General features: G+C 39.9%; 2 protein-coding genes and 2 long non-coding RNA genes across 4 annotated transcripts in view; 2 read left to right on the forward strand and 2 right to left on the reverse strand.

Annotated features, from left to right (window-relative positions):
* Positions 1 to 11,816, forward strand: E2F8 (E2F transcription factor 8). The gene is made up of 13 exons (XM_052811071.1): positions 1 to 86; positions 768 to 1,043; positions 1,356 to 1,512; positions 2,699 to 3,004; positions 3,670 to 3,831; positions 5,301 to 5,438; positions 5,757 to 5,966; positions 6,848 to 6,932; positions 7,225 to 7,741; positions 9,012 to 9,230; positions 10,115 to 10,244; positions 10,359 to 10,675; positions 11,398 to 11,816. The coding sequence occupies exons 1-13, from the start codon at positions 48 to 50 to the stop codon at positions 11,569 to 11,571; spliced, it is 2,730 nt and encodes a 909-aa protein (XP_052667031.1). The 5' UTR covers positions 1 to 47; the 3' UTR covers positions 11,572 to 11,816.
* On the reverse strand, positions 8,991 to 24,582 carry LOC128152621 (uncharacterized). The gene is made up of 3 exons (XR_008238717.1): positions 24,493 to 24,582; positions 9,202 to 9,291; positions 8,991 to 9,102 (listed from the first exon to the last, which is right to left on the reverse strand). It is a non-coding gene; the product is annotated as an uncharacterized LOC128152621 (long non-coding RNA).
* Positions 15,552 to 25,104, forward strand: part of CSRP3 (cysteine and glycine rich protein 3) — a 15,268-nt gene continuing 5,715 nt past the window's right edge. Inside the window, exons 1-2 of the mRNA XM_052811072.1 lie at positions 15,552 to 15,653; positions 21,955 to 22,086. Of these exons, the coding sequence (XP_052667032.1) occupies positions 21,975 to 22,086 (112 nt within the window). The 5' untranslated portion in view covers positions 15,552 to 15,653; positions 21,955 to 21,974. The remainder of the gene's footprint in view (positions 15,654 to 21,954; positions 22,087 to 25,104) is intronic.
* Positions 17,419 to 23,281, reverse strand: LOC128152622 (uncharacterized). Its single transcript, XR_008238718.1, has 3 exons — positions 23,180 to 23,281; positions 22,995 to 23,054; positions 17,419 to 17,553 (listed from the first exon to the last, which is right to left on the reverse strand). It is a non-coding gene; the product is annotated as an uncharacterized LOC128152622 (long non-coding RNA).

Raw genomic sequence — 25,104 nt, forward strand, 5'->3', positions numbered from 1 at the left:
GCGGGACCGGCGGGTGTCACCTCCTGAGGCTGCGCGGCGGCGGGAGAATGCAGCCGGCGGGGGGGGAGATGGGGACCGGCGACAAGGTAACGGCTCGGTTCCGTCTCGCTTTCCTCCGGAGGCAAACCGAACAAGCGGGCAGCCCCCTCCCTCAACCCCCCCGGGGGGCCGCTGTCTCGGGGGGGGGCGGACGGGGACCGGGAGCGGTGACAGCCCCCCGGGGGGGGGGGACGACCCGTTCCCAGCCGTTTGCGGTAGCCCCGGGTGGGCGAGCACGTTAGTCGGAACGAAAGGGGGGTGAAAAACGTCGGCTGGCCGTCATCGGGAGCGTTTTACCGTCACTGCCATTTTTATCCTTAACAAAAGTACCGAAACCTTTACCTGGACACCCTTCTCCACCGATTTGGTGACGAGCAGTAACTTGTTCCCGGCTCCCCGGTTGCTCTTTTTCCTTAATAAGAAGGTGTCTCAGTCGTTCTTTACAGCTTTCTGCTACGGATTAACATTCACCCTGTCTTTTCCCTAGAGGGAAAGAAAAGGAAAATTACCTCAAGGAGACCACGGGGCCCGGGCCTTAACCCGAAGGCACCGTCAAAGAAACGGTTTCAGGGAGGGGGTTCGCTGGTTCAGAGTTAAAACCGCAAGCTTTGACTTCGAGCGACCCAAAAAATGCCGTGGATCTCTATCCCGCTTTGCCTGTTACCAACACACGGATCGCAGTGCTTCTGGTTTTTAACATCACGGTTTTTCTTTTTCTTGGTGCGTAGGAAAATCATTCTTCCGAGCCATACAGAAGCATGTTGAAAACCCCTCTGAAACAAGCAGCTACCTCACATTCCATATTGACAGAGATACAGCCCGACTGTCAGCCGCTAACCACACCCCCAAAACCTAAAGAAATCCTTCCAGCAGATCCATGGACGCCTACTTCGAACCTGAAAATGCTGATTAGCGCAGCTAGTCCTGAGATCAGGAGCAGAGAACAGAGAAGGGAGCTGTCAAACAACTCAAGGGAGGTCCTACAGGCGAAACACTGTTTGCAGGTATGTTGTAAAGGTGTCGTCTTTATTTACTTTTAAAAAAAGTTAGCTGAAGGCTGTTTATTCAGTATAAAAAGTTATACATTAACATACTGCAACTTTTTTAAAGTTTTGATTTTGCAGTGTTTACCAAATATAAGTAAGGATATTGTCTAGTTACATGCAACAGGTAATGTTTTGCTGGTTTTATTCCACAGCTGTTGGGGACAAAGGGAGAACACTGGGCCTTTGACAGTGCTCACAGTGAAGCTGTTAAATACCTGCGTTTACCTATTGTCAGAAATTTCAAATTCTCTTTTTCTTATTCCCGTGTAGGAGCACTTATCGGGAGATGAATATGAAAAATCTCAACCAAGTCGCAAAGAGAAAAGTCTGGGATTACTGTGTCATAAATTCTTAGCTCGATATCCTGATTACCCCAGCACTGCAGAGAATAATTACATTTGCCTTGATGAAGTAGCTGAAGAGCTTAGTAAGTTGGCGTATAGGCTATTACATAGTTCTTCATTCAAATGTGCCAATAACCTACCATTTGTGTTAGTACGTTTTTGCTCCGTAAAATTTTGAATGCTTGCTGTGTACTCTAAAACTTATTTAAACCCGGCTTTAAACTCTTCATTCTTAGATCAATTCTTTTAAAAAGCTAAAGTTTCTTCAGTGAACTGAATTGAGAAACTCTGAACTTTGTTTAATATTAAACATCTAAATTATTGCCGACACCACAGATAACCAGTTGCAGGTTTTTGGATCTAGAGATGATGGCTAAGATTAGGGGTTGGATTTTTGTGGCAGGAACTAGAGTGTCTCAAGCTGAACCCACAACTTCCTGTCCAATCATGACATCAAAGCAAGAAACTACTTTCTACTCTCTATGATAACTTAACTTGCTCATTTTATATCACTATTTTTGTATCACACCAATGATCTAGCAAAAGCCTAAGTTGCTAAGTTAAGCTGAAGCTTTTTTTTATCAGTTATGAAATTACAGTATTCTACAGATTATAACACTGATAATCATTATAAATCAGACTGCTATAAAATTTTTTGGTGTTATATCTTCAGAATATGTTGGGGGACACAGAAGAGGGATGAACTGCAAATTAAACAAAATTATTCTATTTATACTTTGTACAAAATAACATCTCTTTTAGAAAATGCCTAGTCAAAACCAAGAATTTAACAGACAAAAGAGAAAAGGACAGTGTGTTAATAACGTATAAAAACAAGTTACAAAACAGTTGTCTACCATGAGTTTCCAAGGTTATTTAGTGAGAGGATCTAAAATCAATGCAATGAATAATTAAAAATGCTTTGGGTTTTTTTAAAGCTGTATCGAAACCCATCTAATGGCTCTTTTGGCAACAGTAAGTTTTATTTCTTAAGGAATGCTGTAAACCAAGTATAACTGTGGAAAAGCAAGTCCTTCCATATCTAAAGCAAGAACTGTTTTCTCTTCCTTGCTGGCAAGATCTATGAGGGCTATTTTCAGAAACCTTTGTAACGAGGAATTGGCGAAAATGGCTTAGAAGTGTATTAAGAGGAGGGGGAAGCACAGGAAACTGATCCCTTCTGTGTGCAAACCATGTTTTAGGTAAATGTCTGACGAAACATATTTTATGTAGTAGAGATACCATGTTCGTCTGTCTTTATTTTTTCAGATGTTGAACGTAGACGCATATACGATATTGTGAACGTCCTAGAGAGCCTACACATGGTGAGCCGCCTTGCCAAAAACAGATATGCTTGGCACGGGCGACATAATCTCTCCAAAACCCTGCAGGCTTTGAAAAAAGTCGGAGAAGAAAACAAATATACACAACAAATTCAGATGATCAAGAAAAGAGAGTATGAGCATGAATTTGATCTCGATGGTGAAAGAAATGAAGAAATGGCAAGATCTTTTGGCTCAAATGAGCATTCAGAAATGTCTTTTGTTGAGCTTCCAGGAATGGAATTTCGTGCTGGTAATAATTCTCTATAATGCCAAGAATAATACGTGCTTTAATGATAAGTATCTATGAACTTGGAAAAAACATTTATTGGACTTTTTTTTCTGAAATGCAACTGCCTGAAAGGCACCACAACTGTTTGTGGTGAGAAAAAGTCCTCTGTGCTCTTTCAGTTCTCTTATTCATTCAATTCTTACACAAGTATTTTGTTTTTACAGTGCAAGAACAAGGGGGCATCGGCTGAAACTATCAAACATACCCGACATACAGTCCAACTGCAGGATTTGTTACCATTGAATGTTATAGAAGCCAAAAGTATAAATTACTCAATTTATTTTTTAATTTAGGTTTGATTCATGGAAGAAATGTTAATTAACGATTGTTGCATTCATTGTATAACCTGCAGTTAAGCATCTTTAAGACTACACGTTGTCAGACAGTAGGAAATGTATACAGGTGGAAAAGTAGCATTCTCTTCTTTGTAGTTAGACTTGGTATTCCCCTTATTATCTGATTCTTGCCATGTAGAAACATAACTCTGGCGTCCACAGCGGCCCTGCCTAGTTGCTGTGTTGTTTGTTCTTATAATAATTGTTACTGACGAATTTCTTCAGTGTTTTAAAAGCGTCTGTAGCTGGTGTGTCACTTAATACTTTAATCCTTTCTCCTGTCTGCTGCAGCATCAGTAAATAGCAGGAAAGACAAGTCGTTACGAGTGATGAGTCAGAAATTTGTGATGCTGTTTCTCGTATCGACTCCTCAAATAGTAAGCCTTGAAGTTGCTGCTAAAATCTTGATTGGAGAAGACCAGTTGGAAGACTTAGATAAAAGCAAGTTTAAAAGTAAGTAAAATATCAAGTGTAAGCTAAATGAACTATTCCAATGCTAGTTTATACAGTGTAAAATACCACCATCTTTTTCCTGCCATAAATACATTTGAGCCTCCAAAAGCTCACTAAACACCTTGCAGAGTTTTTAACAGGGACCCACTTGTGCATAGTCATTGATACATAATGACCACGTAAGAGAAAAAGTCCATTAAATCTTCTCTCCTGAAGTAACATCACAAGGCTGCTCTTTGGTAACAATTTCCCTTTCTCTTTCCTCAAGCAGTCTGTCAAAGATTGCAGCATCATTTCATCAAAGATGCCCCAGAATCATGCAAATCTGTGTTCTGGTCATGTAACTTACTTGTTGGAAATCTAAATAAATTCTATAAAAGTCCTGTCAATAACTTACACGTGAGAGGAAGTGAAACCCAATGCTGTAACTGCCAATTATTTCTTCATTCTTTTACCCTGTTTTCAGTTCCTTGCACGCTTCCTCATCTCCCTCTCCAGTCAAATGAAAAGGTACTTCTAGGTCTAGGCCTATGTGTCTATAATAATAAAAAATGTGCCTGCTCTTGAGGGACCAAGAATTAATTGTGGGTTTCATTGAAAATTACACCCGTCCTTGATTCTCAGGCAGACTCCATTGCTTTTTTTTAAGGAATTGTATCTATGCAAAAAGAAAACTGCTCCTTGCTGGTTTCACTTCATAATTGCCTTTCCACTGCTTCATGGCAACATAGAGAGGGTGGGTGGGTAGTCAGTAGAGGGGTTTTTAATTCATTTTTATTCTTTCTTTTTCCTCTGTAATGTCTGTCTCACAATAAAAGCATTTTCAGGGCATTCCATCCATATGTCTGTATTTCAGGTATCACATGTTTTACCCTGTTCTTGGTTAAGAAGCATAGTCCCGAGTTCCATGACTTACTAGACTTTAAATTTTCAGTAGCAGAAGCATTGGCCTAATCACATTCACTTTGCAGTCCAGAAGTCACTGGTAATTTGACTGCTGCCTAAAATTTTTCCCTAATAGTTCAACCTGAAAACAGTTAAGAATACACAGGATGATTATCCTGTTGGATTTTAGCGTGCCTCTTCCCCCTAGTTCCCATGTTCGCCATTGCATTATGTACCTGCCTTTTAAGCTACTTATTTTCACCCCAGAATTCGTATAGGTTTGGGCATTGCACAGAACCCAACTTGTTTTGAAAATTTTTTCTCTATATTTAGCATAATATACTTAATTAGCAGTATTTTCTTTTCTAGATCTGTATCTATGTCACTCTATTTTACATATGAACTTTATATTGTGATGTGTTATTTCATAGTATAAATACCTGTTCCACAAAATTGTTCTAGCAAAAAAATTATAAAGGTTTTTCCTTTTAGCTGCTAAAAGGGCGTTACAACATTTTTTATCTGCTGTATGTTAATTTGTCAATCAGAATTGCTATACTTTACATTTGTTTATTTTATTTCAGCCAAAATTAGGAGACTTTATGACATAGCAAATGTTCTCAGTAGCCTTGAGCTTATCAAGAAAGTTCATGTTACGGAGGAGAGAGGTAGAAAACCAGCATTCAAGTGGACAGGACCTGACATCTTGCCAAATGTTCAGGGTAGGTGTGTGTGTCACTTCCTTTTGTTCTGCTGATGATTTTGGTTGATTGTTTTCTCCGCTAGATTATTTTTTTTTACCAAAAGACAGTAAACTAAGAAAATCTTTACTAGTCACATCACTGTCCTTAGTCCTTGACAGCATAGCACACCCGTGTGTATTTCCACGTAGTGGGTGTACTCATACTGAGACTCTGGCATTTCCATTTTTGCTGCTGCTAGTACTTCGATGATTATAAGCCATGCTCAAATAACTGCTTTTAATGACTGAATCTGCACATGATATGTATTTACTCTTTTGGGTTTTTTCTGCTTTTTAGATACAAAACTTGAAACAACTTGTACAAGCTGTCCCCCACCTATTTCAGAATCCATCCCTTCCAAAGAGCAGTGTTCAAAAAACCTTTTTCCTTCAAGAGGAAAGCAAAACTTCACTCGGCATCCTTCTCTAATAAAGTTAGTTAAAACTATAGAAAACGACAGAAGAAAGATCCAATCTGCTCCAACCAGTCCAGTTAAAATGAGTGCAAGTAAGTAGCTGAAAAATACATTTCTCTATCTTTTTCTAAGTGTGTGTTTAACTCAGCTGTAGTCTTACATTAAATATTCAGGCTTGCCATCTCCTCGTAGGAGATGCGGGTGGGCAGGTATGCCTTCTTAAGATGTGTTTGTTGTAAGAAATGTCAAAAATAGACAAGATGGGGAAAATATATGTTGCCTGTAAATCTGAGGCCTTACAAGACTGCTCACTGCGTAAGCTCTGCAATTACTAGAAACTCTTTCCAGTTTGGTGGACCAAATCCAGTCACAGCTTGTGCAGTTGCAACAAAATAAATATATTCATTGAGATCTGGACCAAATTTGGCACACTGTAGGGAACTCTAGCCTCCTCTTTCACACCAAATACCCAAGCAGTGGCATATTACTGCTTGGGGTTTAAGAAGAATATTATATTGCTTTTTACATATCACTATCTTGACTTTGTGCTATGTCTTACCGGCTACAAACTTGTTTGTGTAGTATAGCTGATTCTCTGGATATCGTATCTTTCTCTATGAACTGCCCTAACCCTGGTTTGTTGTGGAAACTGCTTTAGATTTCACTATCTAAGCAGTTCTGTATCCTGTAAAATTGCCAGACAACTACCTATCAATGTTCATGTTCTTGTTAGGTAGCCTCTTTGGAGGGAAAAAAAAAAAAAAAGGAGCTGAGGCTTTAAAGTTGTTTTCATGGAAGCTACCATCCAATTGATCAAATCAAGTCTGGGCTGCAGTTTGAGGATAACGTGGAGTCTTAGTGTCTTCTCATTAAATGTGTATGCCACATAAAATAACGCAGTCTCCTCAAGACAAAATTTAACTTCTGTGTTTGATGTACTAACAGTTTTGTTTTGTTTTCCCCCTCCAACCAGGTACTGATCAAAATTTATCAGCTCTCCCAAGTAAAATGGCTCAGGTTCCAGCAATTGCTAAACATCAGCTGGAAGGACAATCAAAGTAAGTTTGCACAAGTGTTAAGGTGAGAAGCTTTATTTTGTCACTGGCCATTAAGTTAAAGCTATGCTTAGTTTGAGTTGGGCAATAGTCTGCGAAGAACGGTAACCCCTGATACTGCAGGCTATTTTTTTCACTTATTTTCTGGTCAGTGGATTGAGAAGTACAAGCTTATGTTAAGTCTTTGTATTGCAGAAAATAATTTGTCGGGGCATTCGTTTCTGCACAAAGGCATTAAAATGTGTGTGGGTTTTTGTTTTTCTTTGGTTTGCGTTTTTGTTTTTTTTTTTTTAAGGAAAGCAAAAGAGTTGAAATTGTCAAGATCTGCTTTGGAATCTAATCAGTCGTCACCTGAGGTAGTCCCCAAGCCCGAACCTCCTCGCATCGCAGCACCCTCTCAGCAGCCAGCTCTTGCACAGCCACTGGCTGTCTGTCCTCCAAGCCACAGTTCAGTCTCACCAGTAATACTACCTCATACTCCTGCTGGTGTTTCGTATGCAATATATCTGCACCCTTCCCAAGCCCACACTGTGACGACATACAGCCCAAGTTTCATGTTGCAGCCTCTACCATGTGCTAATGTAACTGGAATTAAGAGTATTAATTCAAAAGTATTAAATAAAACAACCACTGAGGAAGGGGACAATCAGGTGACTACAGATGATCCAACAAAATCCTTGACAGCTAAAGAAAGACCTCCTATAAAATCAGAAACTTCATCACAGAGGTGCCTTAAAAGATCACAAGCATTACAAGAGAATAATTTGATTAAAAAGTGTAGAAGTGATGAGGAAAGCCTTGATACTTCTCTGGTAAGTTAAATTATTTTAAAAATGCCATTTTATAGCTTAGCGATGTTGCTACCTACTCGTTTTCAAAGTGGTTTAGGAGCCTACCAGATGTTGTCAAATTTGTAAATGAATTGTAAGGAAGCCTGCCAGGGGAGTAATCTTGTAAACACTTAAGCCTTTAGCTTACTCTAAGAGCATTTGTACTGCAGACTTGCAGAACCTTTGCTGTATGAAACAGTATCCACGTTGGCGTTTGGAAGACCAGATCTTGTGTTCTTCTTCATACCCACCCTTCTGGAGGGTAAGAAAACAGTTAAAAGACAAAATTGAAGTTGTCCGCTGTTCCTTGCTAAACAAGTGTGCTTAGGTGTTTTAAATAACATTACACTTGAAGGGATGATGTTCATTTGTTTTGCTTGCTAATGTATGGGGGGGGGGGCTGGTTTTTTGTTGTTTGTTTTTTTTTTATCTATATATCAAATATCACATAATCTTGCTGGTATTTGCAAAGCATCAGGCAGGATATACAATATACAATATAACATATATCCTTGAAAAACCAACCTAGGATCAAGGCTGTATTTTTCTCCTTGTTCCCCTCCCTTCCCCCTCCAAATATTTATTTCCCAGAAGATGTGTCAGAGTGTACAGATGGGAGTTATTTTATTTTGACTAATAAAACATTATGTCAAGACTTACCTATTTATACAATGATTCTGGAGTAGTTCAGGTTGCTCATCTTTACACAATGGCTGGCATGCATTCTTGGTTTTAGAGGTGTTAGGAGGGAAAGCGGACACATAAAAGTTGCTGGACAGGGAATGTCCCAAAATCCAATTTCTATCCAATGTTGTACATTGTTAACGTTGGATCATTGTAGGTGTAATAATACAGCACACGAAGAGAGTAAGAGGTTCAGATACACTTGATGCGTATGGAGAAACTGGGTCTGGATTGCTTTCTGCTCCTCAGTTGCTGAACGTTTTAGTGTCTCTGTGAATTACTAGGCTGCTTTAAATTGTGCTTGCCAAAACGGTCATGAAATGTTATCGGCGTTTTGTGACAACGTGTGGCGTCAAACATCCACTAGCTGTGAAGGAGCAAGAGGGGATAACATGGAACTGGTTGTCTTATTACCTAGGAATTTTTATAGCACAAACTTGGTAATCAGGAGAAAGGAGAAAGCTTGCTTTCCTAATTTTTAAAATGTATAAATATCATTGTAGATCTGTAATTGAGAACGTGAAGTCTTACGATGCCTGCCTTTGTTTTCGTATGTACTTTTTTAAAGGGAGGATCCATGAAAAATGAAAGACCACCTTCCAGTAGCTCACAAATGAATCACGAAACGGACAATTTCCAGGAAGAGAGACAGAACAAAACTGAAACATTAGATCAAAACACGGCAAGTTGCTGTGACCAACGTAAAAGAGACCATGTTCTAGAAGATGAGGACAAAATCAAAACTAAACAAGACATACCTGTAGCATTTGCCATTCCTGCTCACGAGGTAAGCTTTGTCAGACACCACAGCATGTCTTGCCATTACCTGGGAAAACACCATGTGGAGTCTTTGCAAAAGAAACAAAACTATAATGAACTACACATATATAGATTGTCTTTGGTTGGATATTTTTAGTATGCTTTTAAAACCTTCTTTTGTAGGAATGTAGGACTTCTATTTCTGCATTAAGTACACAGATAAGAGGACATGAAGTGACTTTCAGGCTTCGATTGGGATGAAGATCACAACTAGGACTAAGTACATGAAGGCAACATTGAGATCCCATACCTCCCCAGTCCTCTGTGCATATTTAGTCTCAGATACTTTGATTTACAACAGAATCACACGAAACTCTCTTCATCAGTAAAATCTGGTATTACTGCAGTTAAGACTTACTACTGTAGAGAACCTGAATAAACAACAGTTCTGTTGACAAAAACAGAACTTGTAAATGCAAAAGGATTTCCTTCCAATATTTGTCTTATGAAAAACACAGTCCAAGAATGAGGTGACATGACGATTACTGGGTCCAGATGTTTCTTCTGGGCGGGAAAAGAAAAGTATTCAGTATCACGATTTCTCTTTTGTCTAGTCTAACTGCACTGTGTTAATCCCAGGTGGATTTCCAGTTCCTCACTGAGGATATCAGCTGGAAATGGAGCCAGCTGACTTCCGCACAGTAGGGCAGTCTTATTTTAAAGAGCGTGTCCTTGAGTCAGTTGGGTCTAATTCCAGACAGAAGGTAGTACAGACATGGAATATAGGATCCTAGGGATACGGAGGATAAGGAATAAGAACAAGGCAAGGGGGACGCAACTTTGGAGAAAAACTTTATTTTTTGTTTATTATGTGTTTGGGGTAAAGGTGTATTGTCTTTGTTTCTTTTTCAGACTTTTTTTCCATCTGGTTATCTTATTCCTCTTACTCAGTGCCCCCATGGCAACAAAGCAGGCTTTTCTAATAAAGAGAAAGCTGGGATGTGTTCATTACAGCACACTACCTACAGCTCACCCATTGCTGGTGAGTATTAAATAAAATAGGCATACAGTTGTCCTACTGAGGTAATGAAATCACAACGCAATGGCTTGAGTCTCAATTTTTAATCCCCTTCATCAGTTGATTTGTCTGTTGCAGGTGTCATTCCAGTGACAGCATCTGAACTGAAAGCAGTTAACATTCCTGCTTTTCAAATAACACCCTTGAATATAATGCTGTCACCAACTTCTATAGCTGCTGCACCTGTACTGAGCAACTCCTGTCTCAATTCAAGCAATACCAGTTCTGCCCAAAATCCAAGTTCTTCAGTGCTGAACTTTACACTGCAACACATAGGACTAATACCTGCTGGTGTGCAAGTTCCTGCAAATCCTGTTCTTCAGCACATGCCAGTCTCTTTACAACCAGAAAATGTTAGCTATAGCTCAGAAAACATGAACTTGCAAGAAGAGAAGGTAAGTAAAAATATATTGCAACTTTTTGACCACGATGGGGTGAGTGAGAAGTATAGCGCAGTAATTCCTTTACAGCGGGTAGAATTTTTAAAGAAAGATTATTTTTTTTTAATCTTTATAAATCAGCACTGCCCACAGAGCTGGCAGCGAAGGCTAGCAAAAGTACAATATAATTGAAAGGTTAGAAAGGAAGAACAATTATCTTATCTGTTGTGGAAGTGGAGCCAGCTGGAAGATGACAAGATGTGAAGAGACAACTGGTTTAGAGGGAGGATTTTGCACAGATCTGAGATGACTTTTATTAACAAATTATCCATTTGTTACTTTATCTTTCCTTCTTGTTACTCTCCTAATCTAAAATTCTTGCATTTAATGTTAGCTTTTTTTAATAGGATGAGATTGTAGAGGATTTTTAAAGAGTATTTTTTTTCCCCACGGGAAGTTTCTCTGTATATTTTGTGTAATACTGTACTGCCTAAGATCAGTTTGTGTTAAAAAAGGAGATAGGAGGGGATTAAAGAAACCAGATTTTTTTTTTTATACATATATATTTATAGCTATATCAAGGAATACAGGTGTATTCTTCTCAGTAAAGAGTTGTTAAGTTTTTAAATTTCAGGAGAAAACAGTATTTTGCTAACATCCTGTAGAAACCTAAAACTAGAATTCGCTTTTTTTTTTTCTTCCCCTCAAATGAAAGTAACTTTCTCTCTTCTCTTTAGCCTTCTGTTCCAAAGGAACTCCAAGAGCCCCAGACAGTTACAGAAAACTTCTTCCGCACACCAGGAGGGCCTAACACAGTATCTTCGCTATCTGCAAATTCAGATGGTACCAACAGAATCTCTCAAGGAACTCTGTATATTCCTCAACGCAAACTTGAAGTGTCAGAAGACTAATTTAGGGATATCAAATTGCTGAATGTGTTAGCAGGCATAATTACTGGTAACACACTGCACAGATCTTGGATTGTATGATGGACAATGTGTGTTTTGGACATGTATTGGCAAGACCTCAATACTGGAATAGCCTTAATTAATGCTTTAGAATTAAACCTGGCTCTTAATGAGAAAGTTAACGTCTAATAATATTTTTCCAAAAGGTTTACCTGAAGTATTATAGCAACAAAGTTATGTATCTAGTGGGTTTTGTGTTGCTTTTCTGCTATGCAAAGTAAGCTGAAATTATCTTTGTACAGAAAGGTACAGTCTATCAGTCAGTACATATTTTGCACAAAGAAAAGTACTGTGAGTGTGTACATATTTTATGTCTTAACAAAAAGGCCACAGTTAAAAAGTCTTGCTCCTATGTTCAATAATGCTCTTTTGTAAAGTTAGTTAAAAAAAAAATAAAACAACAAAAAATGAATTCTTAATCAAGTTTTATATAAGTTAAGAATTATTTATACTGTATTTTTAAATCAATTTGTTCAGATTAAACTTACATCAAACTCACATTTTGACTTTTTTTGTTTGATCAAATTAAATCAGCTGAGTTAAGTAATACATTGTATATTCACTGGCATCTCTTCATTCTTATATTTGTCAGACAGGGGTGTCTGTCTTCTGAAGAAAGGGAAAATGTTATTTCATGAGAAAGGGATTTAAGTAACTCGATCTAACTTCTGAACTCTTATCACTAGAGATTACATCTCCTAATAACAACAATTAGAGGAAAACACAGTTACGAAGTTTGGAATTCAGAGTATCTTTATCACCCTGGAGCATTCTGGAAAGTGCTGTCCAGATGTCGCAAAGGAGAAGTTACATGGTTTGGGCCTCAAACTGAACAGACAATCTTGGTAAGAGTTGAAGATGAACACTCACTACCTTGCCTCTCTTCTCCTATTAAACTCAGAGTTTGAGCCAGGTGCCTGCTATGCTATACACACTCTATCGGTTGTCCTGACACTGGAGAGGTTTCAAGCCCCAGAGATGGTTTTTGTAACATTTCACCTAAGGTTTTGTAACCATCTAAACCAGTTTGTGGCAGAAATCCCGCGTGCAGTTACTGAAGCGCTAGCTGTTGACCGCTGCAAACCGCGTAAGGTCTGGCTTCTAGAAGGAGGGAGCCCCGTGTCTCCTGGGCATACCTACACCATACAGAGGCTGTACTGTTAGTTTCTGCTTTCTAGCAAAGATCAACGTCACCTTCCAACTCTGTTGTTTCTCCCCTCTTGCAATTTCATATCCAACAGGTTAAGTTAAACCAACTGAATTTGAATACGTACAGCAGAGTCTCTGCTACGCTAAAGAGAGAAAGATGAAGCCTCCTCATACAGCTCACACTCAGATAACAAGGAATAACTAACAAATTAAAGGAAAATATAGTGTATCATCTACCTTCCCAGGTGAAATGTGCCTGGCTGTCCGAATTAGGACAGGAGAACTGCTAGCAAAGCCCAACATTCAGGCTTGGGCTGGATAAAAAAACATAGTTAAAACAGCTAACGCAGTAAAAGCGCAACTGGCTTGCTCTTTAATAATGCAAAATTGTAATAGAAAATACACATGACAGAATATGATCACTATTGAAATACTCCTGCATGAGAGAGAGAGGAGAATAAAAGCTGGAAAATGGAGGAATTCTTACTGCAGCGGTGAGTAGGGGTTTTTTTTTTTTTTCCTTCTCCAAAGTGGTAATTGATTGATGTTCCTTACACATGCTATCAATTTAATTCTGGAAGTATAAAGGAAACAAACTACAAACCTTTCATTCTTGGACACCGCAGTTGACGGAATAAGAAACTACAGTAATTAGGCTTGGAGAAATGGTTTTCTCACAAACGGTGCTCTGTTCTGAAAAGCTGAACATATATTCTGACTTGCTGCCTAGTGTCCCTTGGCTCCTGTCAGAACACAGCTGCTTGTTTTTTCACGCAGCCTTTATAACACCTAGCACTTTTAACTTGTTCATTTTGCGGGCTGAGAAGCTACCGCTTCTCTGCTCAAAGTACCCTATTCCCCAGAAGACTTGCATTTCGCTCCGACTAGCTGAGCTCAATGCTCTTCCCACCTGCGTCACCCACCCTCGAGCGTGACCCGAGTACCCGATGTGCTCTGCTGCCAAGCTCTAGGGAAGTCCCTCTGATCCTCAGGCTCGCTTCGCTTTTGATATGCTGCGTTCCAGTTCTCGGAGCAGTGTTTTTTAATCCCTACCTTTGATTTACAGAAAACACTAGCTTCCCGCTCCACCAGGAATATAAAAATTCACCCATGTGTATGTTCCAGCTGTATATTTTGAGGCTGTTCTTCCAGTCTCAGGTCCCGATAACCACAGCGGACCAGGGATTATATGAAATGCCAACTAACCCACAGGGGTCTGACTGCTCCTTTGAGCTGGAAAGAGCCTCTCAACCAGACTCGCTTCCTTACGGGAGCACACAGTATCCGGGGTAGCACAGAAGTACAGAAATGAAGCAACACCCAACACCAGGAAACTGAAGGTTGTTCCCTGCCTTTTCCCCTTAAATTCTCTGACAAACCTAAAGGGAAAATACTTACCGACATTTTGGGGTAATCTCTCCACAGATTTCCCTGCAGTTGGTTACCGTGCAAATCCACCCAAGTACATGATGTACATGATGCGAGTGAGGATCAGTGAAGAAGATTCAGTTCCCTCAAATGGCAAGGGTCCTAACTTAGAAATCACCGAGGCTGCAAACACAAAGCGGTTACAAGCTGCTTAGCACTTTCCCTGTACTCCAACAACAAGCTCAGTCCTGCCCCAACCCCTCCTCGCTGCCATCTTACAAGAAACGTTCATACCACGTACGCTGCTCCGTCACCTCTGCATTTAGCCTTATCTGACATCGGCAGAAGAGTTCCCTTAACTATCCAGGGAGAACGACCAAGGAGAGATGGAGTCCAGCTCTCCTGCTCAGGGAAAAATAGTCCTCCAGCTTGACAACAAGAACCTGTCTCTGCATTATAAAATTTTTGCTGGACTCAACAGTCAATGATCTATAGGCTCCCAAGAGTTTTCAAAGTAGCCTCAGTGAACAGACCCCTAAAATCCTGACATGGATTTGGCAGCTAATTTCCTTACGCTCCCATGAAAGTCCCAGAGTTCAGACTCTCCGCTTCAGACTCCTAGTGTTTAACCCTCGGGCTGTAAAGGCTTGGCCCCTTCACGCACAGCTAAGTCCATGATACTGAACAAAGTTGCTGAAGTCCCTTTAGAAAATGAGAATTAGCTTCTAAATCTTTAAAGCACAGAAAATAAAACCTTGTAAAAAGTGAACTTTAAGAAGTGCTTTATACTTTATTGTCCACATCTCTAACATGTCTGCAGCATCATCCTTTTCCAAGGTAGGCATGGCAAATGCAGCTGCAATGATCAGACATGCTAAACGTTATACACATTAACTAGTCATCTTAATGCCTAAAACCAGTAAAAATTTAAATATTAGAGTGAGAAGCGTAATCCTCCGAACCCTAAAAGACAAACCAGTTGTATCTATCAAATCATGAACTGCAGAATGAAATTCTATTTGGTTTGAAACTGTTGAGTTCCGGAGGTTCCCACAAACAGGTTTGTTTGGGGGATTTTTTAATAATTATTTTGGTAGATTACTTTTGGCAATGTGATTATTTATGACTAAATCCTCGTTTCAGGAACTGTTGTTTTATGATTCACATTCAAGCAATGCAGTAGCAACTATAAAACTTTAATCTTTATTTCTGATCTATTAGACGGCAGTTAGGAATGCCCTCTAGGTGTAATCTGAGGGGCTGCATTGTTGTCCACCTACTCACAAGTGGACATAAGGGGACAAAATGCCAGGCTTTTGTCAGAGGTTATTTTCAGCTTGGCGATAGCAATGGCATTGCTCAGATCCCTGAAACTCTCTCTCATTCCCCTCCCCTCCCAGCTTATAGGGCCGACAGCGGCGGCCACTGCATTTAAAAGAGCGCAGGAATCCCTCACGTTCAAACCCTTCGAGGCCCAAGAAGACAGGGAAAAACATCCAGCGACTCCGGTAAGTACGGTATATCGGGTTTTGCCAAGACTCTGACATAAGGGTTTGGGTATTTTTATTTTTTTTTTTTCCTAACAGGTGGTAGAAACAGCTTGTTGCTTGACAAAGAAATAGATGTAGGTATAGTACAGAAATGCAAGTCCTATGGAGCTGAGAGCAGTGTTTTAGGTTTGGAGTAGCCAGCCGGTAAGAGAAATTCTTCTGGGTTTCTCAGCCTGTTGAGTAGCTACTAGTGTTACAACAACGGGGCTGTGGGCATCCTCGTTAATGAGATACACATTTTGACTATATGCAAGACTGGATAAGAGAAGTTTCAGAAGCTTTAAAAAATTTTGTTAGAAAGCTACAGAATTATGTTTTCCACAAGTAATTTGTACATACACTTTTTAAAGCATACAAATTTACGTGCTTTCATAATTTTGCAGAGAAAAGTATTCTACAAGTAAAAAAAAAAAAACCCCAAACCCTCAAAATATTTAATGTCGGTGACCAATTGGTTTTGTATCAAATGAGAAGAAAACTTCCATGCAGACTCAACAGAAAATGGCTAGGTAAGAATGCAGGATCAAAGAATTCCCACATCCATCACGCAAGCATTAAAAGACAGCACGGTTGGTCAAGTCTTCAGAAAAGCACCAACAGTTAAAAAAAAAAAAATTTACTTTGAAAAGTTTTCTACCTAAAGGTAAAATTATTTCAAAGAATAATAAAGCCTTGTATGTAGATAAAATAATTCTCTGTCTGATATCAATCATCACGGCACCGTTTCACAGTCCTTAACAGTTTTGCTTGGCACTTAAAAGACTTAGTGCACGGATAAGGATTTAGAGAAGGATCTTGTGGGAGGTAAAGTGAAAGTTGATAGCCCAGGATTAGGTCTGGAAAAAGGAACAGGTCATTTCTACAGCAGGATGCAGTTTTGCACAGCCACGTGAATCAAACTGAACTCTGAGCATGTATGTGCAAGTATGGGGGTGGGGTTCGTTTTTTTTAAGTCAGAGCCGAGTACCTTGTTCTAGCATCAGGGTATTGTAGTTTTTGAAGGTGCAATCGTAATTTCTGTAAAAGTGTTCATCAAGAAGTTTTAAAAGAAACGTGGCATTACTACGCTAGAAAATAAGAGGTAATTTGGAAGGACAGAGATGAAAGCAAAGGACTCAGACACAGGAGTCTGGGTTTTTCTATCAGCTTTGCACATCACGTGCTTCGTATCAAGTCACTTAAAATCTTTTGTTTCAAAAGGGCTTGTGTAACTTAGAGTGACCGGTGTCAATGAAAAAAAATCACTATTTACTTTCCTGTGTCAGTGTGGAAATTCCCATCCCTTGATCTGTGTGTTTGTTTACTGCAGAAATAAAGGAAAAATGCTAGTCATATAATGAGATTGTGGTGGAGGGTAAATGTATGATGTTAATAAACTTAAAATTTACCTATATCCATAGTCCATTGAATGCATCAGAATATAAGAAATATGATTATAAATACCTAACAATACTGCATCTTCCTTAAATGAGTTCAATCTTCAAACACAAACGTTTTCTCTGTTGTGAATCTATTCTGCTGAGAGAGAACGCTTTCTGCAATGGATTGGATTTTGACAAAAACACCTTCAGGCTTTTGGAGATGCAGTGGCAGGAATTGCGCTTTACGCCGCAGACACATCGAGATAAAACCTAACAGTAAGTGTTAGTTGCAGAGAAAGAGAAAAACCACAGCAGCATTTTATTGCTACTTTTATAAAGGAAGCTATATATTCTCACCCCCAAGGTGCTGGTGAGGCGGGGTAACAGTAAGGACAGTCGAATGAGTCACTGGTGGTCACAGGACAGGTCAGCAGCGGAGCTCTGATTAGATACCAGAATGAAGTCCCGCCTGCGTTGGCATTTCCCACAGACTTCAGCTGGGAAAAGAATTTCAAACGTAGCCTTGATACTGGCATTTCAACGTAGACAGTGATTTAATTTTAATTATTACTGTTTATTTATTAGGTAAGGAATCAGTATTCTTATACTTTCAACTGATTCTAGACCAAACAGCTAGCTGGGTCTAAAACAGAGCGCGATGCAAAGCACATCCTATCTGTCAGTCCCCATTCAGCATTCCTACCACCATTCCTACCGGTGGTCACGAAGACCGACAATTCCCATTCCATTTATCCCCTTCAAAGCCATCCTGTAGCACATGTGGCACCCTGAAATAATCCTCCCAGCCACACAAAACGCAACTTCTGCAGTCCATTCAGATATGACCCTGAGCTCTAGACTGTCAAACGCATAAGCATATAGGAGGGAAAACCTCCTGTTTAGCTAAGAAACACCAGATTTACTTTCAACATCGTTTTCACCTGCACCACACCATCTAGCACCAGCGCTGGCTTTTACTCCTCTACACAACTTCATCGGGCCAGTACTGCATCCACTTCCCATTTAGATCAATGGATCTAAATATATTTTTGGATTATATACTTATCAATAGCACTCTGACTCGAGCGGGACACACTCTGCGATAGCTACGTGACATCCAGATTTGTACGGTATGACTAACAGCACAACAGAAGACAGCTCACATTTTTTCATGCCTGGGCAGAGCACAGAAACACTTCAAAGGCTTCCTTGCTCCGAGGCTAGCCTATGTGGTAGTGTTACAAGCTCTAAATAACGAGAAGCACGTATCCTTGGCTGCACATCTAGTGTGTATAAATTCTACTCCATGTAGTAGCTGCATTTTGAAGCGGAACGATACAAGCTGCTGAATACTATTAGAGCAAGTCCAAGAACACTCCTCCAGCTTAACAGTACCGCGAGTGCCTGCCAACGTGTCGCAACACTAATGCTCCAAAGTTTCTCCGTCACATGTTTCATACATTTAGAATGGGTCCACTCTATCTCCCAGTAGATCACCAAAATGTGAGAAGTACCATGTGGTTAGCAGTCACTGCAAGTTAACCAGATTAAGACAACGAAGTTCAGGCAATTCAAGGGGATTTGGAAACTGAAACCTAATGAAATTAAGTGAAATTAAGACTTTGGGTATATTTTTTCTTATGACAAACAGAAGACCGAGTTCTATTTGCATCTTGTAAGGATAGAGCTTTATCCACTGTTATAATTTAGATAAGAAGAAAATGATGAATGCCATATACCCTGTAGAATTTACTTGCTCGTGGTAATACTGCTGCACAGGCAGCGTCCGCAGGGATGGCCGCTGCAGTTCAGTGTTCGGAGAGAGGAATAAAGCAAGGACACGAAGAGCACGGACTTGCCTTGGTACCTCACCCAGCCGTTAAGGCAGCCAGCGCAGACATCACGGCATACGCTGCCATTCTTACACCGGTATCCTTATGGGAAAGTTTTACTGTGACTTCTTTCTCCTACAGCTTCCCATCAGGTGATGCCAAAAAAACATGGAAAAAGTGTATGCATGCCCAGTCATGTCACTATAATTAGCCTCAGGAGCAATGGTCCTTTTAAGAGCTCTAACCACAGCCTGTAACAGCACAAGGTTTACTATCACGCATTATCAGACTTTTTCAGAGATTATTTTTTTTCCTTCAGCTAATGATGTAATTGGAGCTACTTTCCAACAAGTATCCCATTGCCACAGGTTGAGATGCTTGGTGTGCTTTTGAGGGGAACTGAAACAGCAGAAGCAGTTTTATAGAGACCGGAGGTACAAACCGCTCTTCTCCCAGGCAGTTATCGGTGCTGCTCCAGCTGGGAAGGGATTCGACTGGAAACTTGATTTGAAAGGGAGTATTGTGAACACAGAAGTCTCATTTTAATTTTCAAGAAAGTGTCACAAAACCGATTTTTATCTCCCGTCGCTCTTCCTTCCCTTAAAATGTTTGAAGCATTACTTTAGCTATTTTTGCAAGAGAAAAAAATGGCACTGATACATAAGTACTTCAAAAATAGGAGAAATTACAGAATGGCAGAATAAGACAACAAGATTTTACCTACGTGAAAGATTTCTCTCAGTTCCGTTATCTCCCATTTAAAAGCAATGGAAAAAAGATTTTAACAGCGCTGTTCAGTAAAGCCTTCACTGAGTAAGAAGGGACCAAGTTCATAGTCTGTTCCTTGCGTGCAGTTATTTTTGTTTCTTATTTCAGCTACATCAGATTTTTGCTTCCTACTCGTTACATTACAGATAAGCAGAGTTAGAGGCAAGGTTAGAGTTTTCCTTTTTGCATCATTACTGTTCTCTGTCAGAGCAGTTCGGCTCGTGAACAGCCTCCCAAGAGAACCAACAGGGTCTGAAAGAGATGAACGATGCCGTTGCTGTATGACAGCAAAGGACTAGGCTGATTGAGCTGGGGAGGTTGTTCAGCTGAGCATAAATCAGTGTCACAAAGAGAAGGAGAGATTGGATCTTGCATGAGGATGACAGGTATGCTGTCTACTGCAAGTAAGAGTCACAACAGTGAATATGTAATTATACAGGGTTAAGGACATACTAATACCCACAGTACTAAAGCGGAGATGTTTGGATATGCTGGCATCTGCATTGTTAGCAAACACCGATTGTTAAAACGTGCCCACGTTGCTATGTCTTCAGTGTTGTCGCTTCAGCATGTGCACACGCTCCTATGCTACCTTCCTTTTGCTGGACAGACATGTCTTTTATAGCATTGCATGATTTTTAGCATTAGTTGCCAGAAATAATTCCCTCCAGCTTCAGTTTCAGCTTGCAGAGGTGGCATGTAGAAATTGTTCATCTCACTCTGAAATTCAGAAGATACAGTATAGAAGTTGCTGAGATGACAATAAACACGGGACACTAGTGTCCAATGTACACACACAGTAAAATGTTAGTCTAAACTGCAAGCATTGAAAATACCAACTATGTTACATCGCTGCTGTGATGAATTCCCCTCTCTCTCTCTCACTTGACCTCAGAATAAAATTCTCAGGTAGCAGGCCTGATTCAACCAAGAAAAGGATTTTGAATGCTAAGAGTATCTTATGGCAAATTTAATCAAACACAAATAGCACAAGCAGGCTTCGAAAGAACTATAATAAGAAAGTGATTGGTTTTCCAAGAAGGAGATGGAAGGCCTGTGCCAGGAGTTTGGAACAACCCGATAATACGATGTGCAGGTGACAAGATGACGTCCCAGTCTTTCCAGAAACGATGACTCAAACAAAAAAACAGAAGGGCAAACCGTAGGTTGGGGTTGTTTCAGATGCATGATAGCGCAATCACCAGGAAGGGCACTTACTGAGCCTGCCATCAGGCGACCTACGCTGGGCTCCTGCCTCCGACACCGCTCTCCTGTGTGACCTTGGGCAAGTCACTTCAACAATAACTGGAACAGCAAGAACTGGAACAGTAACCACGACTCTTTTTTTCTCCGATGTTTAGATTTTAAAAACAATTGACAATGAAAAACATGCTTTAAGCACCTTAGGAACCTACCTATTATTACTTTGTAATGGCTGTGCCGCACAGTGATCTTGCAGCTGTCTTAGGAGGAATTCAGAAAAGCAACAAACAACTTGCTTCTATTAAAGTGTCCTCTGAAGCAACATCGTACGTCTGTTAAACTTCAAGGTGGAATTTTCCAGGTGTGAATTGTATAGAATATCATCATACTGACACAGAAAATTACCTTTATACATGTCACCAAGGAAGCTCATGTGGCACTGGATGAACTAGCACTTGCTTTGGAGATGTATAAATAGTACTATATGCTGTCTCTTAACAGAGAGTCTAGGTAGAATACTGTTCTGTAAAAAATTTAATGCCAAGTACTGTCCACACTTTTGCTTAAAGTCCAGTAAAGCTTTAAAGTGTGTGTTAGCCTCCGTTAAAAATTGCCTCGCAAAACCAGATCGACACACATAAAGCAAAAACAGAGGGGAAAAGGCTACACTTGGGATACAGGCGAGGGCAGGATTGAAAGAAAATGACTATTTGTTGGAAAATAAATCCTAGATCCACTTCTCCAGGAGAGGTTTGAGTTATCCTGGCACCTTTTCATTGAAACACCTCACAATCACTTCACATATTTACCATCGCAATATGCCAAGCTAAAGAATATCCCTGTTTACAAAAGAGGGTCACACAGGACAGAGGATTTAAACTGTCTCTGCCCCCCCAAAGCACCAGGCTAGCACCCTCACCCACGGATAGGATGCATTCCTGCTACCGCATGGGTATGTAGTATATTGCGGATATGCAATAGCAGTTGACTGGAGAGGGAGGAAAAAAAGTAATTTAAAAAAAAAAAAATCAAGCTGTCTTGTTTAAAATAATTCACTTTTGCTGTTGTATTCATTTATGTAATTTGATTTTCCAGGTTACCCTTCACATATAAGGATGCCGAACTGGGGAGGTGGAGCCAAATGTGGTGCCTGTGAAAAGACAGTGTACCACGCTGAGGAAATCCAGTGCAATGGAAGGAGTTTTCACAAGACATGCTTCCTCTGCAGTAAGCTGGGCTACACTGTTTTAACTTTACAGTATTCCCATAGCTCTGTATAAATCTTCCATTAAAGCTAGTAAATTTACTTTTGTATTACTTTGCATGCAATAAAGAAGCTTCGTAGTTTCCCCAATTCAACATGTTTGCTCACGAGACACCTACAGCAGACTTTTAAACACCCTAAGCAACATACAGGACGGTAGAAGCAACCAGCATCAGACTGAATTTCACACAGGGAAAGTTTTGTAAAGCTTACGCACCTTACTCCTGGGAAAGCTCGAAGTAGAGGGCAGTCACATCTTAATCATCCTACCTAAACTACAGCACAGCGAGATGGATTCTGGTCCAGCGCTCACTAGAAACCTAAAGATGAAACCTGTTTCCCATGCTTTTAGTAACGGAAGGATGGAAAATTACTGTAACGGTTTTCAAAGCAGAAGCCAGCTTTCTGAAATGCCATTGTGCTACTCCACAGCAGGTCTTAATAATCAAGCCCAATTTTCTAGTCCTTTACCCTGAGCAATCTGCTTCTCAGGCTCCCGGCTTTTCTTCTTCCAAACATGCACTGGATGATTTTTGTTAGGGACACTAGAGTGCTGCAGAATCACAGTATCTAGGTCCATCTCCAAGAAACCCTACCTTCTGTCTCACAATGTAGCATATTATGGGTTTGTTTCAAGCTAAAAGAACTCAACAAACAGCACTCATTAGACAGAAATATGTCTTATTAGGATATTACAGGAGATGATTACTTTTATGGTGAATCCTAACATTAATTCGTTTCACACAGGAAAGCTAAAAGACATTACCCTGGTGTCATCAAAATCTCCCACCAACACCCTACAAGTACCTCAGTCTCCTCCTTCCCCATATTTCATATAATCCCATTTCACTTACTTTTTTACTCCATGCACCTCTGTAATGTTTGGCAGATAGCTTCAAGGAATTTTGCTTTCTCTGCCGTTGAGCTAGCACTTGAAAAATTAAGAGAGAAGGTATCGATTCAGCTGTTTGCCCTTTGCGAGGAGAGTAAACAATTCGATAAGAACTAAAAATAGCTAAATACTTTATTTTGCAGAAAATACTTGAGATTTAGCACCTTTGCTGTATGAATTCCAGCATGACAGCTTAGCACCCATTGAATGCAATTTTTCACCCTGCTTTCCTGGAGAGATAGAAAATTCTTATTTGGAGGCATAAGACTGATATTACATGCTTAGATAACACAGTACAGCGCTATGCAGAATCAGTCCAAAGGATACACTTGAGTCGTCTCTGCCTTTCTCTGAGTGCCCTGCAAGTGATGCCTAAAAGACTAAGAAACAATTCCCTCAAAAAGTTTTCTGTTAATTGACAGCCTTCAGCCAATTCTTACAGAATGGCAAACACCTCAGTTTTGTGAGAACTAGAGACTTCTTATTGCTTCCATGTGCTGCCTATAACAATTAATACTCACTATCTGAGAAACTATAGGGAGAGGGACATGAATGTGGTAATTATGAGAAAAGCTTTAACTGACGCTTGTGCTTTATCAAATGCTTGAAAATGATAGGGCAGAAAACAACAAATGAGTAGACTCTCCAGTATCTAACAAAAATAAACAGCTGTCCTAATAGGCCATAGTTAATAATATTGCCTTCCCACCTAATACTGGAACAAGTTTAAGCTTCATTCTTAGCATAACTGATTTTCTTTTTTAGTGATTCACGGTAAACAACATGCATCCATTAGCTCTGCCAGCTGTTTGTTTGGTTTGTGGTGGGCTTTTGTTGGTTTGTTTGGGTTTGGTTGGTTGGGATTTTGGGGGGTTTCTTTTGTTTATTTTATTTTATTTCTTTGCCCCTTGTAGTCATAAGTCTGAACTAAATTATTAATAGGTTAGATACTAAAAAAAGCATTTCCAGCAGAAGCATGTTTAAGGTCAAAAACTAAAGATGCATCTAAGCCCAGCTGGCATATGAAAGGTATGTTAATTGGCTTTACTTTTCCCATGATTCACACACGCTAATCAGCAGCTCTGGACGACTCAGTATCATGTTCATGGGCTTTTCAATGAACCAATTATAGGATTTCATTTCTCAACAGAAGAAAAAGAATCCTCCCCAACCTAATCTCGGTTATGGAAACAGTTAACCTACTTAGCTGAGCTTTTATATATTTTTATATTAAATATATTTTATATTTTACATTATATTTGAGCAGACACACAAAACACACCAGTATTTTTTGACCAAAAAGTTAAGTTTGGGCAAAATTATAAACAATTCAAACCAACCTGTCACCACAGTAAGGATGAGACAAGCTAAACTATAAATCACAGTCTCTCCGCTCCAATTTTTCCCTACAAATGTTACGAGAGAGAAAGTTCTTTCCAACAAACCCTCCTTCCCGTGCAGAGTGCCATTCACCTACCTTGTTTTCCCGTCAGCTTTTACTTAAACCGCAGCTGTGACGGACATTTGGCAGGATCTCACGCCACCAACCTGAAACTTCTTAGTGCCGGCTCGCAAACAGTATCTGTTAGCAGATGACAGGTCTCAAAGTTATTTCAACAATAGCACTTGAAGGGCTTTTGCTCCATCTGTTGTGGTGAATTGATACTCTATCCCCAAGGTGCCAGAAATAGAAACACTTTATCTACTGCTAGAGTTTCCATCATCCCTTAACTCCCTTAGCAAACATAATTACCGTCTCAAAGCAGAAGAGACTGTAGCACGACGAGATCAGGTTCACACATTTACAGAAGCCCCTCGTTTTATTTCTATTAACTGTAAAGGTCCTTGCAAATTATTTTCCCCTCTACACAGGACAGTGACAGATTTAAAGCTGCAGTGGTTCCAGTATCAGCTTTAAGTGCCCTGACGTGGATGAATTTTAGTCTCACAGCAGGACAGTTAAAATAAACATGGGAGAAAAAGGACTAGTTGAACACTCCGCTAGCCCTTCTAGAGCTTGCGCTTCCAACCACTTTCAATACTTCTGTATTTCACAGGTTTCTGTTGTTTACATGAGCTAAACAACTTT

The sequence above is a fragment of the Harpia harpyja genome, chromosome 16 (genome assembly GCF_026419915.1).
Source record: "Harpia harpyja isolate bHarHar1 chromosome 16, bHarHar1 primary haplotype, whole genome shotgun sequence".
Lineage (NCBI taxonomy): Eukaryota > Metazoa > Chordata > Aves > Accipitriformes > Accipitridae > Harpia > Harpia harpyja.